This window comes from Rhipicephalus microplus, chromosome 6 (assembly GCF_043290135.1).
Source record: "Rhipicephalus microplus isolate Deutch F79 chromosome 6, USDA_Rmic, whole genome shotgun sequence".
Lineage (NCBI taxonomy): Eukaryota > Metazoa > Arthropoda > Arachnida > Ixodida > Ixodidae > Rhipicephalus > Rhipicephalus microplus.
This window is the reverse complement of record NC_134705.1, coordinates 34,076,702-34,094,666: the sequence shown is the minus strand read 5'-3', so window position 1 is coordinate 34,094,666 and position 17,965 is coordinate 34,076,702. Positions and strand designations below refer to the sequence as shown.

The following is a 17,965-nucleotide window of genomic DNA, read 5'->3' as shown; positions in this document are numbered from 1 at the left end:
TTTTTAAGATCATAAATGGACATACAAAAAAAAAAAAACAAGGACTTATATTGTAACGATGTTGAAGGACTAGGGGTATAATAAAACGTATTTGTTAAAGGGCGAACCTGTGCCCACAACTCGAAGGGACTATGGTCGTAGCACGTTACAGCAGAACGCCAAGATGTCTTCTTCTTCTACTTCTTCAAGAAGACTCCCAAGCACGTAGCGCACATCAGCAGGGGCCAGCTGGGTTCTCGTGCTATCATCATCGTCTCTGCGCAACACTAGACGGCGCGCATGTATGTCCCTGTGCGCGTGGTGATGGGCGCGTTGTTTGAATGCAGGCACTATGTTGTGGCAATATCTTGAGCCTCCAGGAAGGCGATGTGGTCATCCTAATAGCACTAAGTCTGTTTGGCCTTATTTTACATGTATGAATGGTTTCTGACACTCCTTTTTTCCTTACCCATTAATAATGTGGAATACACTTAAACCTTGTTAGAAGGGGAGCCACAATCGATTGACTTGATTGACGTGCAAAATTGATTGACTTGCTGCAAGGCAAACGTGTGCAGACACGCATCACAGATTACTTCAATTAATGACGGATGTCCTCTGATTTGTGAATAAATGTAAGTCTTCTGAAGCTTCCCCATCGTGTGTTCTTATAGGTGAGAGAGAAATCGCTTTGCACGGCGGCGCCGCTTTTCGGTCATGTGACCCACTGAGCGCTTCCTCAATCCTCTCCGCTGACTGTGCGAGGAGGACGGCTCTCTCAACCATGCGGGGTGTGGCTGTAAGGTTGGGGGGGGGTTTCGAAAGAGCCGCGCCGAACGAGCGTCAAAGTCTGCAGAAAACGATATACTTAACACATTACGGTCGGTTTTTTTTTTATAGAATATTTGGTAGACTAATTTAGTTTGTTACACCCATTTCCCGGTCAATTTTACTTCGTTACAACGAGGTTTAAAATGCACGGTTCTCAATGGAGCTTTCAAGGGGAATTTCATTAACACTGTTATATCCATCATTTCGTTATATCCTGTTACGTTATAAGGAGGCTTGAGTGTAGTTTACCAAGTGTTGTACAACATGCAACATCAGCCGATTTTGAAGATGCCTTGGACTATTTTCTGTGTAGTGATGCAAGCTAACTACCAGCACGAGCAATTATTTGTCGATTTTTGTCTACATAATGACTGCAGTTTGTTTCTCATTTTCTGATGCTGGTTGTTGATGTTATTCCCATATGCTATGGACTGCTTTTTTCTCTTTGTTTTGTGTGAATGATATGCATCATGCGACACCCTCTCTCTAATGACCCCAAGCATGAGGTTGACAGTATCAAATAAATAAATAAATAAAGCTTAGCAGCGTCTTACGTTAAAGGCACCCACAACTCCCAAGATGTCAGGAAAGGACACAGAGTTTCACGGAGGCGGTACAAGATACGGCCAGCTTCAACCTAACAACCAGCGAGAAACCTTGCCTTCTAGACAACTACTAGAAATTCAGTTTAGCTGCCTGAAACACTGCCCAGAGTTATGGTGGCAATTGCTGCCATTCCAATATTTATCAGCGGCATCCTACTGGCCGCTGCTGCTCATGAGGATACAGCCATCCAACTACAGGAACCAGCTGCACAGACTGCCCGCTTCTACTACAAGGCCATATCTCCTAGCACCGTCTCAGCCACAAGAAACCCATCAGCTCGACTACAGGAGGATTTATACTTGGCACTGCTTTGACAGTATCTCACAGTCTCCGGTCAGGTCTCAAGTCACAGTTAGCTTTCAGGTCAACATAGCGGCCTGCCTCGCTGCTAATAATGCAATGAATTTAGACGTGTCATTCACACTGTTCGGGCAATGTGAGGTACTAAGTGTGGAAGTGCGACTGGGCAGACTACGTTCCAGGCTTTGGCTTTAGTGTGAGCTTACTTTGAACACCAGTGGCAAGGTATAAGCGTCTGCAAAATTTTGTCTTGGGGGGGCATGAGCGAGACAATTTGCTCAGTTGCAGAGGCATTCTGCTGCCACACTTATGTCACATGGGCTGTCTCTTTTGCTTTCTTTAATTGTAGCTGAGCATAAGCATGAAGTGAAGACTGCCGGAAAATATTGACCACGATACTAAAACTTTAGATCGATCAGATAGTTACATCGAGTGCCTGTCATAATGCTTTTCTCTAAAAAGCCACAAAAATGATGTCTTCGCACATGCTTAGTGCAAACTACAAGATATATACCAAAATGTAGCAGGTTTGAACTCTTTGGTGCAATTAGCACAGCAGAGAGTGTTGATGAATAGAAAAATTGGCACTTTCCATGTACAGTAGGAACCGACGATATGCGAAGCACAAATGAAGAAGGTTGATATGTCACTCTGAAATCAGCACAATGGTACGAGGCAGACGTAAATTATGCCGTACATGACTTCCACGTCATGATTATTATGTTTAGGCGTGTCATTTACCTTCGTCGTCTGCTCACATCACGTGATACCAAATTTGGTAAATGTGAAGTTAGTGAAACGGCCGCGAGCGCATCATGAGCATGGTATGTTGTCATGTTCTTCCATACAGCACATGTCATGATTATCATGCTTGCTCTAGTCATATACCTTACACATCCATTGACGTCACACCAAATTTGGTATATGTAAAGCTAGCAAAACGGACGCTAGCGTGCGATGAGCATAGCATGTAGTCATGTTTCAAATGACACGCATGTTATAATTATCATGTTCAAATGTGTCCTTTACTTTTGTCATTCAATCACGTCACGTAAAGCCAAATTTGGAATATGTGAAGCATGTAAAATGGCGGCGAGTGCACTATGAGTGTACATGTAATCAGGTTTACATGACAGCCATGTCATGATTATCATATCCAAACGTGTTAATTACCTTCGTCGTCTATTCACGTCGCGTAATACCAAATTTGGTATATGTCGAGCGAGCGAAACGGCCGTGAGCGAACTATGAGCGTATCATGCAGTCATGTTTTACATAACACACATATCATGGTTATCATGTTTGGACATCTCACATTCGTCGTCCACTCACGTCACGCAATACTAAATTTGGTATATGTAGAACTAGTAAAAGGCCACAAGCGTGCTATGAGCGTAGCATGTGGTCATGTCTTTAATTACACGCATGTCATGATTATCATGTTTGGACGTGTCATTTACCTTCATAATCCGTTCCTGTCACGTAATACCAAATTTGAAATATGTGCATCTAGCGAAACGGCCGTGAGCGTATCGTGAGCGTGGCATGTGGTCATGTTATTACATAACACGCATCTCAAGATTATCATGTTTTGACAAGTCAATTAGCTTCATCATTCATTCACGTCTCGTAATATCATATTTAGTATATGTGAAACTAGCGAAATGACCGCAAGCGCACCATGGGCATGGTGCTAAGTCATGACTTGCATGACAGCATGTCATGATTTCTATGTTAGGCTCTGTCACTTATGTTTGTCCTGCAGTCATGTCATACAATACCAGTTTTACAATATGTCATGTGAAGGAAACTACCATAAGAGAAGAAAAACCGTAAAATATAATTCAAGACATTCATGACATACATGTCATGATTATCATGTTATGACTAGTCCCTTATGCTTGTCAAACAGTCATGTTATGCCATACCAATTTTGGTATCAATACCATTATTGAAACGGCCAGAAGAGCTAAAGGTCATAGGCGGCTAGATAGATAGATAGATGGATGGATAGATAGATAGATAGATATAGACAGACAGACACAGACAGACAAATAAATAAATAAATAAATAAACAGGCAGGCAGGCAGGCAGGCAGGCGGGCGGGCGGGCGGGCGGGCAGGCAGGCAGGCAGGCAGGCAGGCAGATGCACTCAAAGTTGCCAAAGTTCGCTAAGAAATGCATTGCAATTGAACTGTTATGCGACCAAGCCCACCTGCGTGTCAGCCTTGGGCGAGTCTTCTGTGACATCTTCCCAGTCATCGTTGTCGTCACTGTCAGGGTCACTGGGTTGTAACTCGGGCCCCAAGCTCTCCTCAAGTGATGCCCACAAGTCATTACTCATCTCGAATGGACCTAGCCTGCAAGCACATGGTCAAGGTTTTACACACGAGCAAAAGACCTGCAGCTGTGAGAGTCACAACAGTGTTAATTCAATGTGAGCGAAGTACTTTTTTCAGTGAGTATAGTGCACATGAGTGGCAGGTTATACCTCTGCCACACTGGCAAGTTCAATGTCACTTTGAGCGTGTGAACATTTCCCACGAAGCGCCACTTTGGTGGCACACTGCTACAAAAGAAGAGAAGTGAATTTTGAAAATTATAGTAATGGTGATAAGTACTAATAAGTAAACACCACAACACATAGTATTTCTAATTGTAAGCAATATTTTTAAAGGGAAGATAGAGAGGTTAAACAGTTTAGTAAAACTTTGTGGTTAAAGGAGCAGTGACACCACATTTCAAACTCGAGATGTGGCGTTCATTCAACAGCTTGGTATGCATGAGTTTTTTTAGCGAAGTATGAATTGTGTACATTGCGTAGAAGTTATTCTATTTCGAGCGAAAAGAGCATCCAAGGATCATCGGCGCGTTCTCAGTCATGAGACATTGACATTATTATGACGAGTTCGACAAGCTCCAAGGTGACTCCTCTGGGGCCCGGTGACGATGAGTGAGCAGCAATGACATCAACAATTTTAGAATTGTCATGACGGTGTCTACAAGTGGTACCATCTGGCGGCGACGCCTAGCTGCATGCCTGGCATTGGCTTCACTTGCTTTGTCTTGCTTGGTTCGTGCAGAACGTTCGTCTGAATGCTGCACCTTCATTGCGCCGCTTCGAGTGATTTGTCGTGATCCCGAATGTGATAATTTGAAGCTATGGTCACCACCAATAAGTACCACGCAGGCAGCGTTCATATGCCTTACAAGCTAGCATGGCACAAGTGTGCCTCTCCAGTTGTCTCGTCGCTGCTCAGTTGAGCATAGATTTTAGAATAACTGCTCACAGAAGGATTGAACCGAAATTTAGTTGCCATGCCGCGAATTGCCACGATTCCATATTCCTCAGTATTTTCATTGTCGCTTGTGGACGCTGATCACGGCAACAACGACAATGGCGGTGGCAAAGACATGCCTATACACGTGCGTGCCGAGCACATGAAATGTCAACTAAAGGTCGCATCCCCATTTCGTATAGCCAGGTGATCAGACGAGGCGGGACCGTGGGAGTTGACCACTTGGCAGCACTGAAAATTGACGAGCTTTGAATCCATTTTTAATGGATTAGATATTGGTCGTACTGATCGATAATACATGTATTATTTTGTCCCTGTATTACATTATTCGTAGTTAATCGTAAATAGGGGTCAGTAACTACACGTTGAAGCAAGAAACGCAACATGGATCAAATTGACGTCACCGCTCTTTTGAGGGAACATACCAGCCATGTATTTTAGGCGGCACCTTTTTCTCCTTAGCCTTTTTTCTGATTCCAAAATATCTTCGCTGAAAAATACATAGAAGTGCTGTAGAAAGTTTTTTGCGCTTGCCGAAGTAATGAAAATCATCATGGAAGTCATAAAAAAAATGTCGTTTTTCAAACATTTATAGCTTCGCGATGGCACAGCTACCCACTACCATTTTGGGCTTGCCGTAAATGTATTTTTTAAAGAGCATTCTGTGTTCAAAAAGCGGATGTTTGAAATTCGCTTGGGGGATTCCGATTGGCTGCTTTTGTCATATTGCTCTATATACCTCGCTAGTCTGATGCTCGTTCCAGATATGCCTCCGGAATAGTGCTGTCTGCTTCTTGTACGATGTGCGGCTGCGGCTGTCTAAAATTGCACTACTTAGTGACGTTTTCGCGCTCGTTCCGTGTTCACAGGTTGTTAAGGCAGCTGCAAGATGAAGTTCAGTCTTAAGATAACGATGGCATGCCGCATTTGTCACAAACCAATATTCATAGCGTTGACTCGTTGGCAAGAAGGTTCTTCCTATCACCGCTTTGGGCCTTGTGACAAAGACTACCGCGGGACAGATCTTTCTACTCGCGATCGAGCATGTCGTACTTTGAAACATTGGGCACTTCAGTCATGCACATCGCAGCGGCGATTTTCCCTGAAAGAGATGGCTAGGCTTAACTTTGCCCCGAACTTGGCGGGCAAGACCATCGCGCTAGCAGACATATGAAAACGAAGAAGCTGTAATGTGTTTCGTCACAACCAACAAATCACATCGACCGCTGGCTCCTCAGAACTGTGAATCTTGCACATCGGTAGCGGAGCCCAGCCATGCTCGCCACGCACCAACCACTGGAACAGCGGCGGCAGCGGCCAGCAATTTCGTGCTCCAGCGCCCCAACATAAAAAGTCAAGCACGCTGCGCGCCGATTTTTCATCGCTGAAGCTTGGCGTAATTAATCATTAACAAACTGAATATTCGCGGTCTTCATTCTTAAATGGTTACGTCAATAATCTCAACGCTATTCCCGTTCTGAAAGTATGTCATTGTCACACCTGTCCCGTTTATTAGGGAGGCGATCGCCGGGCTAATTCCAAGAGCCGAAGTATCGGCCCCCCGAACCGCACCACGAAAGCGTGGACAATTTAGAAGTGGTCCTTATTGGTGCACCAGCGGACGCCGGCTGTGGCCCAAAGAACAAGACAGAGCCGAGAGTTGATAAACAAACAAAATTATATTCTCATTAACGGCAGATCAAAAACAATACACACGTATGCACACTCCACAATAGTTACATACAATACGTCACCAAACAGACAATGTACTACACAGTACAATCAACCACACTTGAAACAACGGACACAGACAACAATACGCACTACAATGCAGTCGCATGCATTGAACAACCAAGACACTTAAAGACTAAAGAGATATAAAACCTATTCAGTCCAAAGTCCTTGGAACAAAAGTCTGAATGATACTCTTCCGAGAATCACTCACTCAAAGTCCAGCGTTGTTGTCGTTCCGCAGCTCTCGAAGTTCTCTCCCAGGAAACCTCCCGTCTTCAATTGGCCACTCCTTAAACTTCAACTTCTTCGCCGGAAATCCGTCGGCTTCACACACGCAGCTGTTGCCCCGCGTCTTCGCTCGATAGCGGTAAACCCACGCTCTTGCCTGTAGCTCGAGCCGTCCCTACGGACCAAAACTTCGCCGACTACACGGCGGACTCTCTACGCACTCTGGCGCTCACTTCCGTCTCCTCCTGTTCTGTCACTACGGGCAGAACCTTCGCCGACTACACGGCGGAATTCCTACGCGCTTCGGCGCTAACGTTCCGTCTTCTCCTGATTTCTCGTCTCGGCTGCTCGGTTAAATACCTTGCGCGCGACTTTCCAGATGTTTCTCGTCATTTCGTCGGCGCGATGCGCAGCGAAGGCTGGGGAGAGGCACGAGACAGTTCGACTGCCCTCTCCCGAGGATGATTCACTCGGTCTGACCCCGCCTCCTTCGTTCTAGAAAAACCGCGGTCTTGCTGGGCCGCCGATGTGGGGTGAGGAGGATCGTCTGCGAAGCCGTGCTTCTGCGGGGAGAGCGCGCGCCCGGGAGCCCTGGATGTTTGCTTTCTTTTTTTTTTCTTTTTACCTCGCGGCGTATCTGCCGCCCGTTGTCGCAAGGATTTGGCGGCGCGCTCTTGTTTAGCGCTCGTTCTGTGACACTGCCCCCCACTTTAAGAATATTATCTCATAATATTCAAAACCACACAAACGAGCGCGAACAGTCCCCACACATTCTCACAGACTGTAACACAATCCGTCGCTCATGACACTTCCCATTCACAATATATCACTCAATACAATCGTACATTGTAGTTCAATTCCACAACACATGAAATATAGCCACAGGTACATGCCTACAACACTTCATCACACATTCTAAACAATACAAACGTACAAAGTTCTGTCTATCCAACAATTATACAACACTATACATCACACCATCGCACAGAACACTGACTCACTCGACATACACTTGAGACACAGGATAACAAGAACATTAACACAACATATGTCACTCAGCCCTGCCAAACACATTCTGATTCCACCTCAGCACCCATCTTGAGTACTTCGAACAGCGCTTGCGCCCCTTTTTGCGGTGCTCGCTCGATCTCTTCTTGTGCTTCCACGTTCTTTTTCGGCGAGCCCTTTCCAACGACGATATCTGAGGCGTCGTCTCAGCCATCGTTGTCTCTTCCGACACCGTTAACGCGTCATTACATTCGACGGGTCCTGTCTGTTTATTTACCCGCTTGATAATGCCTCTACTTTTTGCCCGGCGGGCCAACTCCGTCTCCTTTACACTGTCGGTCGGTTGAGGTCGTGCAGACGTAAGTCCAGTTGCTCGGCCCGTGAACTTATTGGACACGATCGTCTTCTCCTTCGCTGTCTCTTGCGCCGCGGCTTCACCTTGGGCTCTAGTGAGATCCGTCACGGGATGCTCCTCCACTGTATCTCGCGGCCGCTGTGTTGGCGAGGGCTCTATCTTCGGGTCTTCTCCCAAACATTCTGGATCACTTGGCCCTCGCGCCCCGTCGATGTTTCCGATGACAAGGTCATACAGGGGGGTCGTCATGCATAACGCAGTAACCTTCCCGCTGAAGTACGGGGTTTCAACCTCAATTTCTGCTTCGGGAAGCATCCGGACCGTACGGTCAATTAGGCAAACCGGTTTCGTTCTGCCTGTCAACTCTCTTTCCCGTACCAAATTTCTCCTCACGATAACCGTGGAGCTACCGGTGTCTCTTAGAACCGTAATCTTCTTGCCTGCAATCTTTCCAGGAAGCGTTGGCATTCCTTTCGTAACACCGGTTGGCTGTTTTGACATTACAGCCCCCACAATAGGAATTTTCTCCCCATTCTTCAACTCTACGAATCCATCGGTGACGGCATTATTATCAGATTTCGGTGCCGCTTGCACACAAGATACCTGGTGAGTTTGACTCACTACGTTCCGACATGCATCTGCTTTGTGCCCAGTCTGACCACACTTGAAACATTTTACTGCCGTAGGGCTCGCAAAGATCGTTCGACAGTTTTTCGCGCGATGACCCACTCGGTTGCACAGAAAACATCGCGGAATGCTCTCTGGTGCACGCTTCTTTTCTTCGGGAGCCAATTTCTTCGAATCATCGGGACAATCCTTCTTGACCTTGGCCAAATTAGTTCCTCCTTGCGCTTCTAAGAATTGATCAGCCAATTCAAGCATTCCTTCAAATGACTCCGCCTTCCTCTCTTTCAAATACAGCGACAGGCTTGGGTGGCAACTAGTAAGGAATTGTTCTCTAATTAGCAGCTCTCTAAGTTCATCGTACTCCTGCGCTGTCCCTGAAAGTTCAATCCACCTGTCGAAATAATGACTAAGTCGGGCGGCATACTGCGTAGCCGTCTCACCATCAGCCGGCTTTCCTGTCCGAAATCTGTCCCGGAATCCTTCCACAGTGAATCTAAATCGCTTCAACAAAGCAGCTTTCACCTTTGCATAGTTGGCTGCATCGGTCGGCGTCAGCCTACCGTACACACTGAGCGCTTCACCACTCAAGCAAGTGCTCAAAGCAGTTGCCCATTGATGTTCCGGCCAATTCTGGCTCTTCGCGATCGTCTCAAATCGGTGAAGGTACGCGTCAAGGTCGTCCTTCCTTTCATCGAACGCTACAAGCAGCTTGCTTGGGTTCAAGCGGAAGCCGTGATCTTCCCGTTCGCTGCTTCAACTCTAGCTTGGACGGGAGTTTCACTTCGCTGTTGCAAACGGAGCCGCTCGAGTTCCATCTCGTGCTGCCGCTGCCGCTCCCTTTCAGCCATCTCCGCTTCTCTTTCTTCTCTCGCCCTTTCGGCTGCCAACTTTTCTCTCTCCAGCTCCAACTTCAATTGCTGCTCTCTTTCTTCTTTCGCCCTTTCAGCTGCAAGCTTTTCTCTCTCCAACTCCAACTTCAACTGCTGCTCTCTTTCTTCCTTCGCCCTCTCTGCCGCCAACCTCTCTTTTTCCAGCTCGGCTGCTTTTTCTTCTTTGGCTCTCTCTTTTTCTTCTTTTTCCTTCTGGGTGACCCACTTCCGTAGTTCGGCGCCAGAAAGACCCATCTTTTCACCAAGAGCAACTAACTTTTCGAGATCCATGGTGTCTCGCAAATAAACCTTGCCGCGTGCAAAAAGTATCTGCCTAGATAAGTCTTTCGGAGCACTCCCCTGCACTCGTTAACGAGAACACTGAACAACACACAAAATCCTTCCGATAGCACTATCAACAACTCGAGGCTCTTTCTCACTACTTTGGACACACTGTGCACCAAAAGGTCCTGTATCGCGGACGCCAGATTAATTGTCACACCTGTCCCGTTTATTAGGGAGGCGATCGCCGGGCTAATTCCAAGAGCCGAAGTATCGGCCCCCCGAACCGCACCACGAAAGCGTGGACAATTTAGAAGTGGTCCTTATTGGTGCGCCAGCGGACGCCGGCTGTGGCCCAAAGAACAAGACAGAGCCGAGAGTTGATAAACAAACAAAATTATATTCTCATTAACGGCAGATCAAAAACAATACACACGTATGCACACTCCACAATAGTTACATACAATACGTCACCAAACAGACAATGTACTACACAGTACAATCAACCACACTTGAAACAACGGACACAGACAACAATACGCACTACAATGCAGTCGCATGCATTGAACAACCAAGACACTTAAAGACTAAAGAGTTATAAAACCTATTCAGTCCAAAGTCCTTGGAACAAAAGTCTGAATGATACTCTTCCGAGAATCACTCACTCAAAGTCCAGCGCTGTTGTCGTTCCGCAGCTCTCGAAGTTCTCTCCCAGGAAACCTCCCGTCTTCAATTGGCCACTCCTTAAACTTCAACTTCTTCGCCGGAAATCCGTCGGCTTCACACACGCAGCTGTTGCCCCGCGTCTTCGCTCGATAGCGGTAAACCCACGCTCTTGCCTGTAGCTCGAGCCGTCCCTACGGACCAAAACTTCGCCGACTACACGGCGGACTCTCTACGCACTCTGGCGCTCACTTCCGTCTCCTCCTGTTCTGTCACTACGGGCAGAACCTTCGCCGACTACATGGCGGAATTCCTACGCGCTCCGGCGCTAACGTTCCGTCTTCTCCTGATTTCTCGTCTCGGCTGCTCGGTTAAATACCTTGCGCGCGACTTTCCAGATGTTTCTCGTCATTTCGTCGGCGCGATGCGCAGCGAAGGCTGGGGAGAGGCACGAGACAGTTCGACTGCCCTCTCCCGAGGATGATTCACTCGGTCTGACCCCGCCTCCTTCGTTCTAGAAAAACCGCGGTCTTGCTGGGCCGCCGATGTGGGGTGAGGAGGATCGTCTGCGAAGCCGTGCTTCTGCGGGGAGAGCGCGCGCCCGGGAGCCCTGGATGTTTGCTTTCTTTTTTTTTTCTTTTTACCTCGCGGCGTATCTGCCGCCCGTTGTCGCAAGGATTTGGCGGCGCGCTCTTGTTTAGCGCTCGTTCTGTGACAGTCATGCCATGCTTATTTAAGCCAGAAGTTACAGAATTTAGATTGTCCATGGCAGAAAAGTCCACTGCAAACAATTCCTGACCACTTTGCAGGCCTCACATTTTAGTTAATCATATCAAATGTTCGTTGTACCAAAATTCATAGTAAACAAAATTCAACTAATGGAACAAATAGGGAGGTCGGCATAATGCCACCAATCGGTATGTAGTAACCGAATGTGTTTTGTAAACAGATCCATTGTAACGAGATTATACGTACTGTACTTATTGAAATATTTGAAGTACATGAATATTTATTCATCTTTAATCAAGAGCACTCAAAGGACTCTTGTTACAGCATTCGACAACATCACTTAGAATATCAGCGAGGCGACTGCGCTTGGCTCTGTATGTTGATACGCTGACGTGGACACAGAAACTTCTTCAGCAATACTTCAAGGGGCCCAGCAACACTTTTTGAGCATTGTCAGAAAATGCTGCCGATTGGTAGTAGAGGCTACCGACAACATGCGAGCCAAATATTATAGTGAGGAACGCAACTTGCAATTCCCAATAAATTATCAAAGTCAGCTAAAAATTGCATTTTCTTCTCTCGACAAATCACGGAATAAGCCCGAAAGTCACTCGTAGTAAGCCCATCTATTAGCCATTGACTGATTTCAACATGGCGCGCTCGGTTGTTACAGAGGTCGTCGCGGGAAGCCACTACTTGTCCATGCGTGCGCACGTGGTCACACTGAAAAACTTGTGCATTCTAACACACAAAAAAAGAAAAAAGTGCTCAAGCTCAGGAGGCCCACGTGATGTTTTTTGTTTGCCTCTCCCATCCCTCCCTGTTTAGCTTCCAGCGCTTTTGTCGGGATGAGAGAAGACAGAATACGATCGCAGCGTCTGACAAATATTCGTAACTCCGCTCGTACTGGACAGATTCTCAAAATTTTCGTGCCGTTAATTTTTTGAAGTAATACACTTTTCTAGTGAATTAATTCTATGGTTACTCAAAAAAGTGTTTCAGTGCCCTTTTCAGGCCATACAAGGTGCTTCAAGGTCTCGGAACTCTAGACTATGAGGTAGTACCGGATGGCAAACCCTTAGCGACGCCTTGCTTGACCTGAAGTATTCCTTCTCGTGCACCTTCAACTCTTTCGTTACACGCCTATTCAAATTGAGCACTGCTGATCGACGTCTTGAATCGTCGATTTTGGCATGTTATATTTGTTTCGCGTGCACCCAGCATTTTCTGGTAGTTAGTCCAGCCACTCAACTTTCTGAATCAATTTTAATTTGCCCGTTTTGGCAACATAGTGTTTTTTGACAGACCTTTGCACGAACCAATGAGCATGTATTGTTAGAAATGTGCCCTAGGTTGGTGAACATGACAGAAGTGCACGCCCCTCGTGATTATGCTAATTGCCAGAAATTTATGCCAGCTATTCAATAGAGAGGTGTTCCTAGGAGCCAGAGATTATTTGTTCTACAGAAAATATTTATGAAGGTCCGTCACGTGTTTAAACTGTTGAGGTGTCCTTCTTTGAAAGTTTTCAGCAGCTTGAGGTTTTGCATGCGTCTTTATATAAGACACAGGGTCGCATTGAGTGTCAGTAGTCGCTCCTATGTGTCGTCGTCAGGTGCACATGGAAGCGCTGAAAAACACATGCGCTGCTCGAAACTGTCTTGCAACCCAACTTGAATTGAGTGACGACGAGCTTGGAGTTCAAGGATGACAGCACCAAAGCTTCAAGTTTTATGGCGACTATGTTTTGCGTCAGCCGCCGCCATTCATGGGTTTGTTTTGTTTACATCCTCAAGTTTCTCCTCTGCCGCAAGTGCGTATAGCTTCTGACCCTTGTGCACAATCTTATAGCTACACTCAAACCTCACTATAATGAAGTTGAAGGGGAGCCACAATTATTTTGTAACAGATTGTAACAGATTGCAACAGATTGTAACAGTTTGTGGCAATGTACGCTGAGATGGGCGCACACCTATAAGCGTGCAAAGAAGGAAACTGCCTTGCGGCCCGATGTACCACTGCGTGACCACGCGTGCCACGAAAAATAAGCTCAGTCGAATCTCATTAATTCGAATTTTTGGGTAATTAGAACTCGCGCTAAGGTCCCGTCAAAGCTATGTGTATTCCAATGGGCGAAAACGCCCTGTAATTCGAATACACAAGCACTTGCTATGATTAATTCGAACATACCGCACTCTGAACATACTCTCAGCGCCATGCCCAATCCCCCAACGGCACCTCTCAACGCTGCGTGCGAAGAAAGGAAAGAAAAAAAGGAAGAAAAGGCTGTGGCGAATTGTTAGCTCTCTCTCAAATGCCAATCTGCGACGCGCCTGTTCTACGCTTCTCCCTTTTCCGTCTCTGCACGTAGAGACCCTTCTCTTTTGAAGGCCGCGTGTGCAGAGAGAGGAGAAAAAAAAGAAAGCTATCACAGAGAGTCCTCCTTTCTCGGTACAGAGTAAGCAGCCATGGTAGCAGCGGAGACGCAGTCGTTGCCGTCGTCCTCAGAGAGTGTTGGCACTGGACTTAGCCGCGCTACTACTATGCTTTGCAAACTATGTACAAAATTGGTTGACTTGCTGCAAGGCAAACATGTGCAGACATGCATCACCGATTACTTCAATTAATGACGGATGTCCTCTGATTTGTGAATAAATGTAAGTCTTCTGAAGCTTCCCCATCGTGTGTTCTTGTAAGTGAGAGGGAAATCACTTTGCCCCACGGCGCCGCTTCTCCGTCATGTGACCCGTTGAGCTCTTCCTCAATCCTCTCCGCTGGCTGTGCGAGGAGGACGGCTCTCTCAGCCGTGTGGGGCGTGGCTGTAAGGTCGGCGCGGGAGTTTCGAAAAAGCCGAGCCGAACGAGCGTCAAACTCGCAGAAAACGCTATGCTTAACACACTACGGTCGATTTTTTTTTTTTTTTGTAGACTATTTGACAGACTAATTTATTTCGTTATATTTATTTAACAGTCAATTTTAGTTCGTTACAACGAGGTTTAAAATTCATGGTTCTCAATAGAGCTTTCAAGGGGAATTTCAGTTACTTCTTTATATGCATTATTTTGTTATATACCGTTACGTTATAACGAAGTTTGAGTATACTACGGTTCCGTGCATTGTCCACACTTCACTGGGGCGCGGTGTGCTAGCACCAGCTACAGAGCTTCTCCAAACTACAACAAGGCCACCGGAGCCTATCTTGGCCCTGACTATGGAGCAGTGCGAAACGTTTTAGAACTGAGCGCCATAATGTTCTTTTTTCACGACAACGTGCAAAATGTTAAGAAATATGCTTGGATGCATATTTATATAGATGCATATGCCAACCTATGCGGAGTGAGCTGGCTCATGGAAGAAAGTGATGCTAGATGAAATACTGAAGTTTATTGGACATTTTATTTATAGAGGAATTATTCCCATCACGGGCCCGTCTATATTAGAAGACCTGGAGGCTTTAATTGCAAAAAAAGAAATAATAATAATCCTTGAGAAGAGTGTACAAGTTCACTAGTGTCTCATGAAAAATCAAGCAATGCTTCACCCCATGGCACGAGCAACAAAGCAGCACCTCTGTTCTGATTTTCTTTGTCTATCTGAATAGATACATTTTGTACAACATTTGTTAAATTTTATACTGTTCTTGCGTGATTTGTCTTCAAAACAAATATTTTGCATTTTCTTCGTTTTGAATATTTTCGCATTTGTAGTATTTTTATTGTATTGTTTACAAGCTGGCAACCATAAATCACACACTTTTAACAATTTTATTTATTCCAAAATATTTTTGTTGCTCTAGAAAATATATTTCTTGGAAAAAGCATTTTATTGTGCAAAATTTGGTATGCCGCAATGGGTGCTTTAGTTCTTTTCAAACTGGCAAAAACAATCTTTCGGGACATATGAAAAATAACCATTTTTGCGTGATAACGAAAGAGTTAAGCCATTTTACACATATCGCAGTACCTGAGGACTCTATATTTAATTAATTTGTTATTGTCTTTTTTTTTTGAGACTGTATTTTTTTTCCCCCTAAGCATTGGGACAATGCTTCTTAGGAGAGGGCAATGTTGCGCAAGCTTTTCCATTTTATGTAACCATTCTGTTACTGCCTTGTGCAGGTTGCACCAGGATGTCTTGGAATGTTCTAGATTACTTGAGTATGTTCAATAGAATTGCACTGATAAAGCAAAAAAAAATTGAAGGACTCTCAAGTTTCGCCTTTAAGAGTTGAAGCGATAGGAAAATCCGGCTCTAGTGCACCCTTCAACAGCTAAGTGCATACTTATTAATATGTTTTATTATACACACACACACACACACACATACACACAGACAATATATCATACCAGCGCGCGCACAAATGGTACATACAGGTTTTTTATCTAAAGCAAGAGTCGCATGGCCTCCAAGATCCACGCCGCATGCTCACCATCTCGGAGACATAAAGGTTCTCACAATGACTCACAAATAGCAGCACATTATGTAGCGTTTGTTGCTTGCTTGATCAATGCCTTTGGAAAGGCATGATATGTTTTCCGCTAGATGGACATAGTTGTCCATTTCTAGAGCAGTTTGAAAGTTCCTGGGTGTTTTTAGCGACCATGGCTGCACTATCCCGGCCTTTTTTCAACGAAGTTTGAGGTTTCCCAAATGCGCCTACAAATTGCCGAATGGGCTCATTTTCGTTGCGACACCTGTTGAACAAAATGCGTTAGGGGGGCCCTGAAACACTTTTTCAAGTAACCATGGAATGAATAAACTAGAGGAGCTAATTGCCTCACAAATGCAGCGCCACAAAAATTTTAAGAATGCGTCCAGTGCGAGTGGAGTTACAAAGCTTTGTCGCATGCTGCGATTGCATTATCTGTTCTCTCGTCCCCACGAAAGCACTGTAAGCTAAGCATAGAGGGGTGGCAGGGGCGTCGTAACAAGTAAAGCCAGCCACAGTGCCCTGCATGTGCACGAGCTCGGACTAGGGGGGGGGGGGGGGGGAGCTTGTGCGTGTGTCGAGGAGGGAAAGTGAGGTTAGTGTTCAGTGTCTTGTTCGCTTTATCGGTTACGCCGACACCAGCCACCAGTGGAAACGCTGCTACACGCAGCAACGGGTCTTCAGAGCTGTGCTCTAAAAAGCAGGCCCACGTCACAGATGAGCAGATTATTCAGCAGATAGTGTGTGCTAACTTTGTTTCCCTTTGAGCGTCGTTCTTTTTTATGGGCATATGCCTGCTTAATAAAGAGTCTGATTTTTACCGGCTGGGATTGTTTTGCTCATTGTCACAACCTCATTAGAACATGCATTGTGTCATTCCATATGACGTCAGCAATCTTGCGGTAGCAAAGCAAATGTATTGTCAAGTTGCACATTAAGTGCCTTGATGGAAAGGTTGTGCTGATGAGGGCCCTGATCATGCTCCTGGGCTTGTCTCTACACCTCTCCACATGTCCTCAAGTAGCTACTGACTCTTTTAAAATACAGTGCATCCAATGTGGTTGCTGTGAGGGAGACGATACAGGACATGATGTGCTCAATGCATACTCAACGGTCCTTAGGGGGGGACACGGGTCTTAGAAGGCCAAAAATCGCAAAAAAATCGACTTTTTGAAGCTGACATTTTTGAAATCTGCGCCTATTTTTGCACTTATCTGAGAAGTTTCTAGCTTTTCGCGTCATTATTTCTGGCGCAAAATCAATTTATAACATCCCTGTGAGATGAATGTGTGCGCAAATTGGCACTAAAATCGCGCTTTTTCCGCGCCAAACTGTTGCCTTTACACACGAGCTTTCGTGTTCATCTTGGTCTCGTTTGGAAAGGTTGTTCTCCATCTTCAATTTCCCCCCACCGCTGGCTCACCTTGCTCATTGGTTCTTTAGCAAGAACGCGTCATCGAGAAGCACTAGCACGCGATTCAATTGGCTGCTTGGGGCACGTGACCGAATTTAGGCATCCGATTGGCCAAGGGGTGCTTTCGGCGTCTGCTTCACCATCGTGACACGCACGGACATGCGCCATTTCGCCATGGTGCTACTGACTGCTTGCGGCAGTAAAGAAGTTCCATGCTACAGTAATTTGTGAAGCGGGTTTGGCGGTGGTTCGTTCGCTGTGAACTTCAGGAAGATCCCCGCAATGGCTCAGGACAACGAGGATAACGAACTCAACGCGGTCAACGGCGGTCGCCGAGTCACCGGTGTAGGCCTAACTCACGTAAGAGCACGTTGGTTGCTGACAACGTTACTGAGAACGGCTGTGTTTTGCAGCCTCATCAGTGGACGGCAAGTAAAAAGCAGAAGTGAAGCTACCAGAGATATCAATCTTTGTAGTGACGGAACGGAAGTGCAGTCTTATTGCTAAACCCGCCGATGTTGTGGTTCCCCCCGCCTGACGAAGGGACCTTGAACTGCCCAATGGGACGTCAGAGTGGAGTACGCCACGCGTCCACCAACAACAGAAAGTCAA

General features: G+C 46.0%; 1 protein-coding gene across 2 annotated transcripts in view; it reads right to left on the bottom strand.

Moving 5' to 3' along the window:
- The window catches only part of Atg14 (autophagy related protein 14), a 131,602-nt gene that overhangs the window by 11,152 nt on the left and 102,485 nt on the right, over positions 1–17,965 (bottom strand). For both annotated transcript variants that reach the window (XM_037419201.2, XM_075865906.1), the window contains one exon: positions 3,932–4,076. In XM_037419201.2, the coding sequence (XP_037275098.2) occupies positions 3,932–4,076 (145 nt within the window). The remainder of the gene's footprint in view (positions 1–3,931; positions 4,077–17,965) is intronic.